The sequence below is a fragment of the Engraulis encrasicolus genome, chromosome 3 (genome assembly GCF_034702125.1).
Source record: "Engraulis encrasicolus isolate BLACKSEA-1 chromosome 3, IST_EnEncr_1.0, whole genome shotgun sequence".
NCBI lineage: Eukaryota > Metazoa > Chordata > Actinopteri > Clupeiformes > Engraulidae > Engraulis > Engraulis encrasicolus.
Genome location: NC_085859.1, coordinates 27,133,685 through 27,146,915, shown reverse-complemented (window position 1 = coordinate 27,146,915; position 13,231 = coordinate 27,133,685). Strand labels below are relative to the sequence as shown.

Below are 13,231 nucleotides of genomic sequence, written 5' to 3'. Positions count from 1 at the left end.
CACAATTTTACAAAATAGGGGAAATTGCATTACATGTAGGCCAAACTACACACTGAATAGCTTACATTGATAAATTAACTTGGTCTCCTTACTTTCTAAGGATGATAGGCCTAATACTGTACACAAAACATCATTCAACATATCCATTCTAATGTGTTGTTGTTGACTGCTGAGGAAAACAAGGACATTGTAATTCCTTGGTCTCTAACCAAAGGCCTGCGGGCCAAATCCGGCCCGAGCATGGCAAACATTTGGCCCACCATGAGGTTAGAACAAATGGAAATATAAATGTGTGTGATTGTTTTTATTTTTAAGGTATTTTTAAGTCCTTCCGGCCTTTATTATTATAGGACAGTGGAGAACAGACAGGGTTGGGAGAGAGAGATGGGGTAGAGCCGGGAAATTACCCCGGTTGGACTCAAACCGGGGTCCCCTTGGGCATGTGTGCGCCACAGCACTGAGTATGATTTTCACACTGTGTATGATTTTCTATCACTAAAACTTCAGTGGGTCATAGCTCTTCCTCTCCAAAGCATTTACAGACAGTTAAATCTTATGCTATAGTCTTGTAACAGACATTGACAAGAATGGAACATGGATAGGCGAAAATCTGTTCTTTGTCCAGACACCAAATCGTTTGTCATTGGGTTAGAGCGTTGGTTTGGCCCTCAGCTTGCTCTACATAATTTGACCCTAGGAGAAAAATAATTGGAGATGGTGTAATTTTGTTCGAAATCTCGTTGCCGTAATCCAAAGGTTTTACCTTCCTCGGCACCCGTATGGGGTGGAGAGTCATGTGAACAGCAAGACGATAGAGTTCCTGGAACGGAGCAAAACAAAACAGTCCTGACAGCTGTAGCTTGCAAGCTAAGGGTGGACTGGACAGCCGATGTTTTAACGCCCAGAAACCTTACTTGATTTATTATAACAGCCTGTTGTTGGTGCTATATCCGGTGAGTTGTTTTTTTATGATGTAACCTCCTGTCATCTTTAAGCACATATCGTAGTGCAATACCAGCAAATTAGCCAGGGCTGGCGTTTCGCAACGCTGGCAGGATAAATAGCTCTCGCCAAAACAAAGCTAGCGAAAGCTAGTATTTATGTTCGATTCTAGTCTACATGTATGTAAACAGGATGACGTCGGATCCTGACTATTTGGTACTGCGGTGAGGACCCTGTTTTACTGCTGTAGCTTAATTAAATAAAGGATATTTTGTACTTTTCAACACAATGCCAAGCTAGTGACTGACTGGTGTTGTTTACGAACTTTCGCCTTGACATATCTCGCATTAGCGACAGAAGCGATTATACCCAAGGGCTGGGGCAGGGGTAATAGCCTGATTGCCTTACCCCTTGGGTTTCATTTCTTCCGAAACAAGATTATGAACGTGAACTATCGTGGAATAAATGGGCAGCTAACTAATCACATTTCCTTTAGGAATGGGCTAGTGGACCTGCTTCTGTAGGCTGTCATATTATGCAGTGAGGGGGGAAAGTTGCCATGCTAAGACAAGCACAGAGATGGCCGAGGCTGTAAGACCAAAGAAAACAAAGTCTAAGACCTCTGGGAAATCTCAGGTAACCTTTTAATATTGATCCCTGATCTTGAATCAGTATATCATTGATATTAAATGTGCCAAACATAGCATACGACCACACAACTCATTACATTATAATTTTTACATACTTTGTCACAATATTAATACAATTCTGTTGGCTTGAATTTGAAATATCCTCATTGTTTCTGAAGGAAAAGAAGCACAAACAGCACACTGACAGTGTACGGAAAGCGCTGGAACATGTCGCCTTGTCTGACAACAAGTCATCAGCCCCAGAATGCTCAGAAGTACCCAGTTTGGAGGACTTCACAGACATCCCCCTCAGTCTGCCTCCAGAGGTCTCACCCCCTCAGCCCCAAGAGGACCTGCCCCAAGAGGACCTGCCCCTAGCCCTCAGCAGCACTGAGGCGCCACTGACCCAAGAGGATCATGGCAGCACGGACCAAGACACAGGAAGTTTGCAAAGCTTTAAAACAGCCGACTCATTCTTTCCTGTCACTGAGAACAATGACAAAGAGCAGATCGAGCTCACTGCAGCACCAGAGGAGCAGCAGCAGCAGCAGCCGCAAGAGAGTATCAAACAGGACCAACCGGCCACGCAAACCAAACTCAGACACTATGAACGGGTGCTGCTGGAGCCAACAGCGTCAGCTCCAGACATCTCCAGCGTGCCATCGTTGTACCCCGTCCTCCCCTCACCCTCCCTGGATGCGTCAATGCTGCTGTCAGCTCAGCCGACAGATGCGTCCCTCCACCCGGTCGGAGGCAGCGTTGTCAGCTACCCCCAGCTGAGGGACCCTGCGGTGCTCACCCTGCCTGAGCAGCTGTCCTCGCCGCCCAGCCTCATCCCTGTGGACGTGGCGGAGATGGAGAAGGAGAGGGAGAAGCCGCCACGCCAGAGGCTGTACCCAGAGCTGCCCAAGCCACTATGCAGGTATTTGCTGTCTTTCATCTTTACTAATTCCATAACAAGCATGTGACTTTCATAGGATTGATGACCTTGTTAGAACGTAAACATTAGAATTACAATTATCGTCTACCTCGATGTTGGTGCCATATTATTTGTAACACTGTTTTAATTTAATATAATGTAATAAATAGCATATTAGTACATGTGAACAATCGAGAATAAAGCTGACTACTACTGCTACTACTAGTATTGCTATTACTAAATCATAAAAAAGATATTTAATAAATATTCTAAAGCTATGCTGTGTGAATAAATGCACTAATTGCGCCATTGTGTATTTTGCAGCTCGAGCCTGACGGCGACGGTGCAGGCCTTCACGAGCGAGCAGCTGCGCCTGTGGGAGCCGGGCTCCTGGCTGGAGAACGTGGAGGTGAGAACTGAAGAATTACACATCTGGGGTGGATTTCTCGAAACCAAGGTTGCTTACTACATTAGCTACTTGGTTGTTTTCAATGCATTTTCCCATTGGCAACTACCAAAGTTGCTAACAGGCTAGCAACTTCTCTTTTGAGAAACTCACCCCTGCACTGCCACTGTCTCCTCTACCACATGTTGCGCAACACTGTGGAGTTACATTTCTGCTTTGCCTGTTTCATTTATTTATCTGTCTGCTTCACTGACCTTTACATGTCATTGGCTTGCTTACTAACAGAAATGGACAATGATGACTTTGTATTCTATTCTGTTTTGTTCTGTTGTATAGAGTGCTGTTGTATTATATTCAATTCCATTCTATTTTACTCTATTCTGCTCTACTCTGTTTTGTTCTGTTGTGAGGTGCGTTTCTCGAAAGCGTAGTTGTTAGCCAGTTAGCAACTTGGGTAGTTGCCAATGGGAAATTGTATTGCAAACAACAAAGTAGCTAACTTAGTTAGCAACTATGGTTCCGAGAAATGCACCCCTGATCTGTTCTATTCTATTCTAGGTGCATGCGTCGGAGTTCGAAGGCTTGGCCCACCAGGAGGGCCACGAGCTGCACGAGCTGCTGCTCAACTACTGGCGCTGCCGCAAGCAGCTGACACAGGCACAGACCGAGCTGCAGGCTGCCAACTCCGACTGCAAGAGCATGCAGAACCGCCTCTGGAGCTTCAAGGACGAGCAAATCACCTTGCAGGTAATGGTCAAGGTCAGGTTGAAGGTTGAATCAAGGTTGAGCAGCTGACCCTGCAGGTAAATTTATCTCAGGGTCATGTCAAGGTTGAGCATGGATGAGGTGACGGTTCAATTCAGTCTTGCTGAAGTAAAGTCAGTTTATTGTAATCCCGGACAACAGCCTGTAGGCTGCAGGTCACTTCAAGTCCAGTCTCTGGCAAATCAGTCAATAGCAGTCGTGAAATCATCCCGATTAATCATTACTGAATGCAGTATGCAAGGTTCACTATCTTGTACTGTAATGAAACATGGCCAATAACTATGTATAATGCTCGATTCCTTTGAGTTGATTTTAGTTCCCTTTTTGCATAGTCATGATCTAAGTTTTGTTTGTCATTCTGTTCTCTCTCTTTCTCTTCCTTTGCCTTTCTCTGTCTCTGTCTGTTTTGTCTCTATTTGTCTATTTTCTCTCTTTCATTCACTTTCTCTCTCTCTCAATTGCTGTCTGTCTCTTTTCTCTCTCCATTACTTTCTGCATCTCTCACCTCTCTCCTCGTCTGTCCATCTTCTCCCTCCCCTCCCCCGTTGTTTTCCCTGGTCTGTCCATTCCGTCCCCCGTCAGGGCGTGTGTGCGGACCAGGCCAAGGTGTGTGGCTACCACCGCTTCCAGAGGGTGGAGCTGAGCGAGGCGGTGGTGGCGGAGCTGAGGCACCTGTTCGAGACCAAGGCGGAGCTGCTGCACCAGACGGTGGCCCTGCACTCCTACACGGCCGTGCTGTCCCGGCTGCAGGTGGAGTCCTACCTGTACCGCCTGCTCCACAGCCACCCCCTCGCCAGGAACGTGGCCATTCAGGACGCGGGCTCAGGCAAGTCCTCCTATCCACATGCAGACAGGGAGCATCTGTGGCCTTGACAGTAAGGGAAGTGGTCTTAAGATCAGAGTGTTGCAGTTTCGAAAGACACCCTTACCTCTTCCTACACCTCCATCCTTTGCTTAAGTGCCATTGAGTAAGGCACCTTACCCCATATTGCTCCTGGCACTTTTACCAATGCCCTGTAAATGGTAAATCGCTTGGGACAAAGCTTTTTTCCCTTTTAAATGGTCAGCTACCGTTAAGTGTAGTGTAATGTGGAGATAGAGGCATGGTCATGGAGGAGGCTTAGATTGGGGTTGGGGCTTTGGGGGAGGTGCAAGCTCCGGTAAGTCCACACACAGGCAGACGGATAGGATCACCGAGGGGTTTGGAGGCATCTTTATTGATGGTTTGTGAGCCATCCTGTCACCATCCTGTCATCCTGTCTGATGAAGAGCGAAAGCTTGAAAGCGATCACTTGAGAAAAATAAAAAAGCAACACGGGAGCAGTGTGCGGACATTCTTTATTTTTACCATCCTGTCATCAGGCCATAATGTCACGTGGCCCTACAGGGATGCAAGCTCAGGCAAGTCCCCACGCAGATAGCCAGGCATGGTCAAGGGGTTGGGGCTTTGGGGGATGCTCAAGTTCAGGTAAGTCTACGCGCAGTGGCAGATGAGATCATTGAGGTGCTAGGGTTTTGGGCGTTGGGCCTTGGGTCTGGGGGCATTCTTATTGATTGTTTCTCGTGTACAGACTTGAACATAGATCACTGTTTTTGCTTCACAATTACGAAATTATTCACATTCCGTGTCCATCCACGTGGAGATCAAAGGTTGTTTTGGTCAAAACTAAATAGTTTTCAGAAGTGCCTCTTTTAGGTTGGGGGAAAAGCTCTCATGTGTGTGTCTTCAGTGTCACAATGTGTGTCTTCAGTGTAGGTCCTGAGATGTTTAGTAAATGGTATTGATAATGCAGTACGCATTGCATAGCAGGCAGACGAAAGATATTGCACACATCTGCATACATAAAAACATTTAACAGATCAATCAACGTTGCACCCATTTGCATGTAAACATTTTTCCAACATGAACTAATATTGATGCGTTGCTGGTTGCATGCCAATAAAGCAAACTTGAATTGAATTGAATTTGTTGTCCTCAGGCTGTCCTAGTGGAAAGTCGCAGCCGTATTCCCTCAGAGCCATCAAGGAGGCCGTCAGCGTGCTGTTTAGTTTCACGCGGAGGGTGCTGGACGACTCCCAGTTCCAGACAGACATACACCTCTGGCTGCAGAAACTGGTAAACGCTTTACAGTATACAGATTCAAGGTGCACTTTGTAATGTTATTTAGCAGCTTCTTTCCAGAATGTATGCTGCCCTGTCACAAATGTTAAATTTCTCATGAATATTTTAACACCACCATCAAATTCTAAGTATTCGTTTTGACTGGGAAAATTGCATTTTTCATACATGAAAAGCTGGATATCCTCCATGGCCCACATTTTGAATTTCCAGAAATAGATGGTTTTAGCTGCAAATCGTACTGTAATTTGGCCACACTAGTAAATATTAGTTTATTATTTAGTTAATATTCATGAAACGATCAAATTTGGCAAAAGGCAGCCCAGTTTCGATAAGCAGCATAGTTGAAATACCTGAAATACTTTGAAATACTCAGGCCACCATCTGACACAGTGCACCTTTTAATATCCCAAATTCTACCTTTAGTAGCTTTTAATCTCTTCATTTAATTATTTTAAAGCCCTACACCTGTGGTTTCAAGAGCTGGTAAACAGACAACAGATTCATATGATCAATTATTACCCTTCAGTCTTTTTAATTAAGTCCTTCAAAGGCGTTCAACGGTTTTTGCAAAGACGGTTAAACACCTAACAGATTAATACCCCCAATTGTGACCACTTTTAGTCACGTTTAATATCTTTTCTTAATTCCTTCAAAGAAAAGCAGCACACAATAGGTTTTTTTCTCAACCAAGGGCAATCACATTCCTTGAAAATGGCGGTCATTGTTTTCCGCAGATTCCTCGATTACAAGCCTCTTTCATAACCCAATGGCTCACCATTTCTGCCAATGGCCCCTGGCCGCTGCCTATTGTACTGCACGACTGGTCAAATTCTTAATCCAGAGCACGGCTGGAGTTTAAGCCCTCTCTGCTTCACTCATGACACCACCACCATTGGATATTAAGTCATACATAGGCTATGTAACATAGCTCCAGACATAGTGACTTAACAGAACATGGGCTGTGATGCTGGAGACTTCAGGAGACCAAATGCAATTCGTTTACTCTCCCTCATGTCTAATGGCCATTTACTAAACTTATGAAGGGCATCCACTTGAGGTGTTTGTGAAGTAATTAAAAGTTAAAAGAAGCAAAAGAAATACTGAAGAATGGTTGTTTGATTTCTCCAAGCTTGTATTGAATTTGTATTGTATTGAACTTAAAATGTCCCAGTGACTGTAACAAGCTGCTGTTACAAAGGGTGTTGAGCACGATTGATTCTCTATGTTACAAAGGGTGTTGAGCTGTTACAAAGGATGTTGTTGTTGCATGTACAGCATCTCTATGAAATAATGTCTTCTGCCTGTGCAGGTGTCTGTGCTTCACGCGGTGGGCTCGGCTGGTGAACACCTGTATCTCCTGAACCACCTGCTCAACTGCCCCGCTGGAGTCGGGAAGTGGGCGGTGCCCTTTCTGCAGGTGAGCAGGAAGTCGCAAGAGGACTTCTATGCTCATGGTCTACGCTAGCAACTGATGCTAAATGCAGTTTTTTGTTATTTGTTCATCACATATACACACAGTTATGGCACAGTTACAAGCTATTCGCACAAAGCAATTCTTGCAATTGAGAGGATGCATACTGCAAATATGTGGAGTGAATTGTACCATTTTATAAAGTTTATTTATGTACAAAATAGCAGCCTAATTCATTCACACAAATACAACATTTAAAATGTGAAATGTTTCCCACAGATCAAAGTGCTGGAAAATCCCTCTGGGGTGTATCACTTCATGCAGGCACTGGCTGTGCTGATGTCTCCTGTCAGGTGAGCAAACTTTAGTTAAGGGAGGCGTTGTGGCGCAGCGTAGTAATCCCCCCCACATATATGGGCTTGCATGAACATATGGACTGGAATCCAGCCTGGGTCTTTTCCCAACCCTTTCTGATCTGTCTCTCCCACTACTGTCCTGTCTATGCTCACATTGTATATTAAATCAAAAAATAATAATACATTTGTTATCCAGAGCTTTGATATGTTGTGCTCCAGCTGACTGACACCCAGAGACCTGGGTGAATCAAAAAATGTTCACTCATTCATTTAAAGTATGCGATGTAGGGTGGCAAAGCCGTGGAACCTGTGCCTTGTGTGTACTAACAAGCGTTGCGTTTCAGGCATGGCCGCCCGCTACCACAATGTCAGGCATAAACCCTGTCATGACAATGCTCCGTGTTTCCTCCCCACAGGAACCGTGCAGACTTCCTGTGCCACATGAAGCCCTGTGAGCCCAAGTCCCCCCCAACCAGCCACTCCGACCCCGCCTCCGGGAACTGGACCCTGGTGGACGAGGGTGGAGAGGAGGTAGACCAGTCTCCACAAATTATAAACCTTTGTAGTTCATACAGCACATGTACTGTATCTTGTATGTGGTATACCCTTGATTCTGGATCGCAGATTTTTAAAACATCTTACATTTCTGTTCTATATCTACCAGAGCCAATTTCCTCACACTGTATACTTACCTTTAGTAAGTAATAATATGGAACGTTGGGTGTAACACTAACAATGGTCGTCTGTTACCTGTTTACATGTTTGTTTGTGCTTTGTGGTCCTAAGTCTGTCTATTGTGGTAATTTGATGTTAATTGTGAATCACACTTTCTCATGTCCATTCTGAATTTCTCTCCTGAAGAGACAATAAAGGATAATCTAATCTAATCTAATCTAATATAATATAAATGTTGATTCTGGTATTTCACCTTTACATATACTAACACAACTAGCATTTAATTTGACTGAGATCATGGAACTTGTGAACCTTAGCCCTGGTGCACCTTTTGTGAACCTTTCAAGTTTGAATTGCAAATGTGTAACAAGTCCTGTCTTTGACAAGTTGACTACTCAGAATTGTTTTTTTTACATTTGCTGCAGACTACTGAACAGCATGCATTAGCAACAGCAGCAGCAGCAACACTATGCAGCTCTACATTAGTGGCCTAGTCATAGACAAACAGTGCAGACACTGTTATAGCCGACATTCATTTTCCCCTTAGGTTGTTTGTGGGCCATTTTCTGCATCGATAGACAGATACAGTCATTCCATTCGTGTGACGTGCTCCTGCAATTGCACTAGATTAGCCGCCCGACTCCAGTCACGCTGTGCTGACTCGGCGAGGATAAAGTTTTAAGGGCAAACAAAAGTAGGTGATTTCCTCCCAGTCACAGCCACTGGCGTGTCTCATGATTTTGCTTCTTGTTTGTTTGTTTTGATGCCCGGCAGGATGAAGACCCAGACACAAGCTGGCTGCTGTTATCTGAAGATGACCTCATTGCCCTGTTCTCCCAGTTCCCCTTCGACGAGCTCTTTAAACACCTGCTGGGCATGTCATCGGAAGGTGAAAACCGTAGCACCAAAATGCACAACTTTTCAGCCAGTGCAACGCTGTAATAGTTATTTAAAAGTACTACACGACTATGATATTACACAAGGCATAACTTGGACATTACCATTCTGGGAATAGGACATTTATAATGCTATGTCTTCACGGGTTGATCCTAAAACCAGTGTTTTGATTAATGTTTTATGCTTATTGTTGGTAGTAGTATTTGATTCAAGCCTATGACCGGCTGAGATGTCGCAATAAGGCTCTATACCTCTTCTTATGACCATGAATATGTCTCTCTGTCTCCACTGAAGTGCAATAGCTCAGCGTTTGATTTCTCTAACTGTTTTACCAGTTGAAAAACTAATAGTTGTCACTGATTCAGATTCTGAAAGCTTTACTTGTCCCAACATTGGTCAATGACGTTTGTCAGTCTCCATCAATCATCAGCTGCATGATTGAACCAGTTGAGAGAATACTATGTCCACCTTGCTTAGCTTTTTCTTTTTGCTGCCCTCGTTAGGCAACTACCAGCCTCAGGCCACGACCAGTCAGAAGATGATGAAGATCTTTGCCTTCGCCTCCTCCCTGGTGGAGCTCCTGGCTGTGGGGCTGCAGACCTACAACAGGGCTCGCTACCGACAGTTCGTCAAGCGCATCGGCCACATGATCAGGTTTGCTGTCTTCTTTTTGCCCCTTTGGTCACAGCATGACAGTGACGTAGAATATAATAGACTAGAACACATATTATAATCAATGTACAATAGGGATGCAAATGATTAATCGATTAATTGACTTTAATCGATCAATGCCTTAATCGATTAAAAAACATTAATCGCAATTAATCGACAATTCAACTGACAAGAGACCCAGGTGAAATGGGCATGTGAAGAGTGTGTGTGAAGAGGGGTGTGAATAGTGGGGATATTTTAATCACCTTTGGATTAAAGAATTGAAGTGGAATTAATTTAAATGTGATATTTTATCTCAATTTTTAATTAAAATGTTTAGATTTAGTCTTTTTTTCCGGAGAAACATTGAGATTTTGGCGGGAAAACGCTGCTTATCAATTAATCGTAAGTCGATCGATAAGGCTATCAACTAATGATTAATGAATTAATCGATAATTTGCATCCCTAATGTACAACTATTCAAGTTGAACTCCACATGAGTACAACAAGATTGTAAACCAATAGGCAATTGCATTCTTTGACTTCTTTGCACAAGAATAGCTTCATTGCATTTAGTATTTTATTACCACAAAGGTAAATGTTGATCCCTAGTCACAGCCCTGCATTTGAAGTAGTAAAGACCAGTAAAATCTTGCCATGAGACATTCAACATGAGCAATTTATGTCTTTAGTGAGTAATTAAAAGAAATAGAAAGAGTAAAAGAAAACACAAGACGCTTATGGAGAACAACGTAAGTCATTCTGACCACAAACTGTAAATGCGTAAGTAAATGTTTTAATGTCATGTCAGTGTCTCTGAGATGACGCCTGCAATCAAAAGTGATGTTTTTAGTACGTGGTGGCACTAGGGCCAGCTTCAGGCAACTCCACAGGTAGACAAGGAAGTTTTAATTAAAAACCCTTTTCATCTGGGGCATGGTAACACAAATGATTATGTTTTTAGTGTTGTTCAGTGTTTCCATGCCTCATGTGAGAGAATACGTTTCTATGTGACCATGGCATGTCTGTTTGTGTTTGTCTCTAGGATGACGCTGTGCTACGTGAGTGACCACTGGGCTCAGTACATAAGCCTGACAGGGGCCGAGGGCCGCACCACACTGCAGGAGCAGTCCTTCTCCATGGAGAAGCTCCAGGTGGAGTTCGACCACCTCTTCCTGCGCGCCGTTCTGCACGTACTCAAGGCCAAGAGGTGAGGTCAGACGAGGGAGGGAGCAATCGATACATTTGATTAATTAAAATAACCTGATAGAAGTTAAAAAAAAAAACCTGATTAAGTTGGAACAACCCGTGCAGTTCTGACCATTTCTGACCACTTAACCTAATTTTATAACCGCACCACAGTGAAGGCAAGAAGCTGAGGTTTCACTAAATGTTCACCATTGTTCTACATCATGTAATTTTATTGCCATTCTCAAAGCCTTCATTAAGCCTAGATTCATTTATAACCCGCTCGGCCTCACCACTGAATTTATGCCTAGTCCTTGGCCTTAGCCATGGCTGAAACAGCTGAGGCGCCGAACTATCACACCAAACCATCACCCATCTGACCTCTTGTTTCTGTGTTCTTGTAGGCTTGGCATCTGGCTGTTCATGTCAGAGATGCCCTATGGCACCCTGTCCAGTGCCATGCTGTGGAGGATCTTCTACATCATGCACTGTGCAGAGACTGAGGGCCTGGATAGACTCAGCGCTGGGCAGGGGCTGGAGGCCTGCATACAGAGCCTGAGAGGTGAGACTCTGAGGCCCTGGCTTTGACTGGGACTATGTGTTTTTTATGTCTCTGGGCCAGGGTTGTAGGTTTGATTTGTGAAGTAGTGGAGGGATACATTTGGGAAACTGTCTGCGCATCCTATATTCACATTATATTTGTGAAAAAGTGGTTGGGAAAATGTATGGAATTATCCACACCATCCACACCTTACTGGAGGTGAGGGAGTCATATAGTTATCCAGTCTTTGTTAATATGCTAACCCCATCTGTCCCTCCCCTGTACATCGAGTACCTGTTTTACTCGATGTGCGCGCATGACTTACACTACTTTAACACCATCTGTCCCTCATAATTTTTTGTTTTGGCAATACCATTTAAAGGGGTGGATGGATTTGGACCAAATGTTGTATGCTAATAAAAAAAGGTACATGAACTGATGACCTTTTAGAGGCCAGCGCTTTCAAGAGGTATCAAGACATTTTTGTGTTGAGTTCTGCCTATTTTGTCCTAGATAGTGTTTAGCTCCAAAGATGTAATTCAGTCAATGAGATTTCCACATTAAATATGTAGCTTGTTTTTGCTGTTCTCTGTTTTGTTAGTCTCAAAGCATTTCTAGTTACTTTGAGAATACATGCTCAGGTTTAAGGAATGTGCTCATGTTTTGAGGGAATAATTTGAACAATCCTAAAGGCATTAAACATCTGATATACCCATAAATCATTTGTATGAATTACTCTCTATTGTCTGAGTTGATGACAACTAGCCCAATAAAGCATTGCATTTTGGAGACATTTACACATTGTTTTCACCTACTGCACCGTAAAATAACAATGGCTTGAACATTGGTTAATCTCTTCCATGCACAGCTGTAAATTCCCTGGCTTTAGTTCATTAATGTGTCACAAAATATGTGCATCTGGAGATATTGAGGAATTCACAGGCCATCAGATATATGCAATATATCACAATGATAACATTCTAACCACCTCTCCTTATTTCTCTCTGTTTCTCCCAAGCCACATACGACTCCCATTACCACATTCTGTCTTCTCCCTTTCTTTCTGTCTCCCTCTCTCTCTCTCTCTCTCTCTCTCTCTCTCTCTCTGTCTCTCTCTCTCTCTGATTCTCTCCCGTTCTGTCTCTTTTCCTTGTTCCTTCTCTCCCCATTCTGTCCTTTTATTTCTGCCTCTCTCTCACACACACTCACAAACACACTCATTCTCTCTCGCTCTCCCTCCACCAGAGCCGAGTCACCAGGAGAAGTTTGGTGTGTGGTTGGCGGAGATCAACAGCTCTGATGGTATCTGCCTGCTGACGGCCTTCGCCCACATGGCCCAGCCCAAACGCACCGACGCAGACCCCGATTTCGTCAAGACCATCGTGCTCGAGATCTACGAGGTACAGTAACATAGCAGTAATTGGATTTTGCTTAAACGAGTACCGGTAATATCGAACACATCACCACATACCATCGACTTCATCAATTCAAGACCATTGTGCTGGAGGTATTCGAGGTACAGTAACGCAAGAGAGTTCACTTAAATGAGTAATACAGCTCAAACGCACTGCTGCTGACCCTGACTTTCTCAACACTATCATGATCGAGATGTACAAGGTAGCAAGAATTTACAGTATGTTGTGCCGCGAGTTGCAACGGCATCCAAGACGCCGCACACGTCAAGGCACCAAGAAACCAGTACCATATTTGAGCTACCTGCCCATGGGGA

General features: G+C 43.9%; 1 protein-coding gene across 2 annotated transcripts in view; it reads left to right on the top strand.

Moving 5' to 3' along the window:
• Positions 1-815: 815 nt before the first annotated feature.
• epg5 (ectopic P-granules autophagy protein 5 homolog (C. elegans)) overlaps positions 816-13,231 on the top strand; it is a 55,564-nt gene continuing 43,148 nt past the window's right edge. For both annotated transcript variants that reach the window (XM_063195105.1, XM_063195104.1), the window contains exons 1-15: positions 816-953; positions 1,439-1,578; positions 1,751-2,493; positions 2,815-2,899; positions 3,455-3,643; positions 4,244-4,487; positions 5,641-5,777; positions 7,093-7,200; positions 7,474-7,547; positions 7,967-8,081; positions 9,000-9,114; positions 9,626-9,776; positions 10,819-10,983; positions 11,366-11,523; positions 12,748-12,902. In XM_063195105.1, the coding sequence (XP_063051175.1) occupies positions 1,522-1,578; positions 1,751-2,493; positions 2,815-2,899; positions 3,455-3,643; positions 4,244-4,487; positions 5,641-5,777; positions 7,093-7,200; positions 7,474-7,547; positions 7,967-8,081; positions 9,000-9,114; positions 9,626-9,776; positions 10,819-10,983; positions 11,366-11,523; positions 12,748-12,902 (2,496 nt within the window). In that variant the 5' untranslated portion in view covers positions 816-953; positions 1,439-1,521. The remainder of the gene's footprint in view (positions 954-1,438; positions 1,579-1,750; positions 2,494-2,814; positions 2,900-3,454; positions 3,644-4,243; positions 4,488-5,640; positions 5,778-7,092; positions 7,201-7,473; positions 7,548-7,966; positions 8,082-8,999; positions 9,115-9,625; positions 9,777-10,818; positions 10,984-11,365; positions 11,524-12,747; positions 12,903-13,231) is intronic.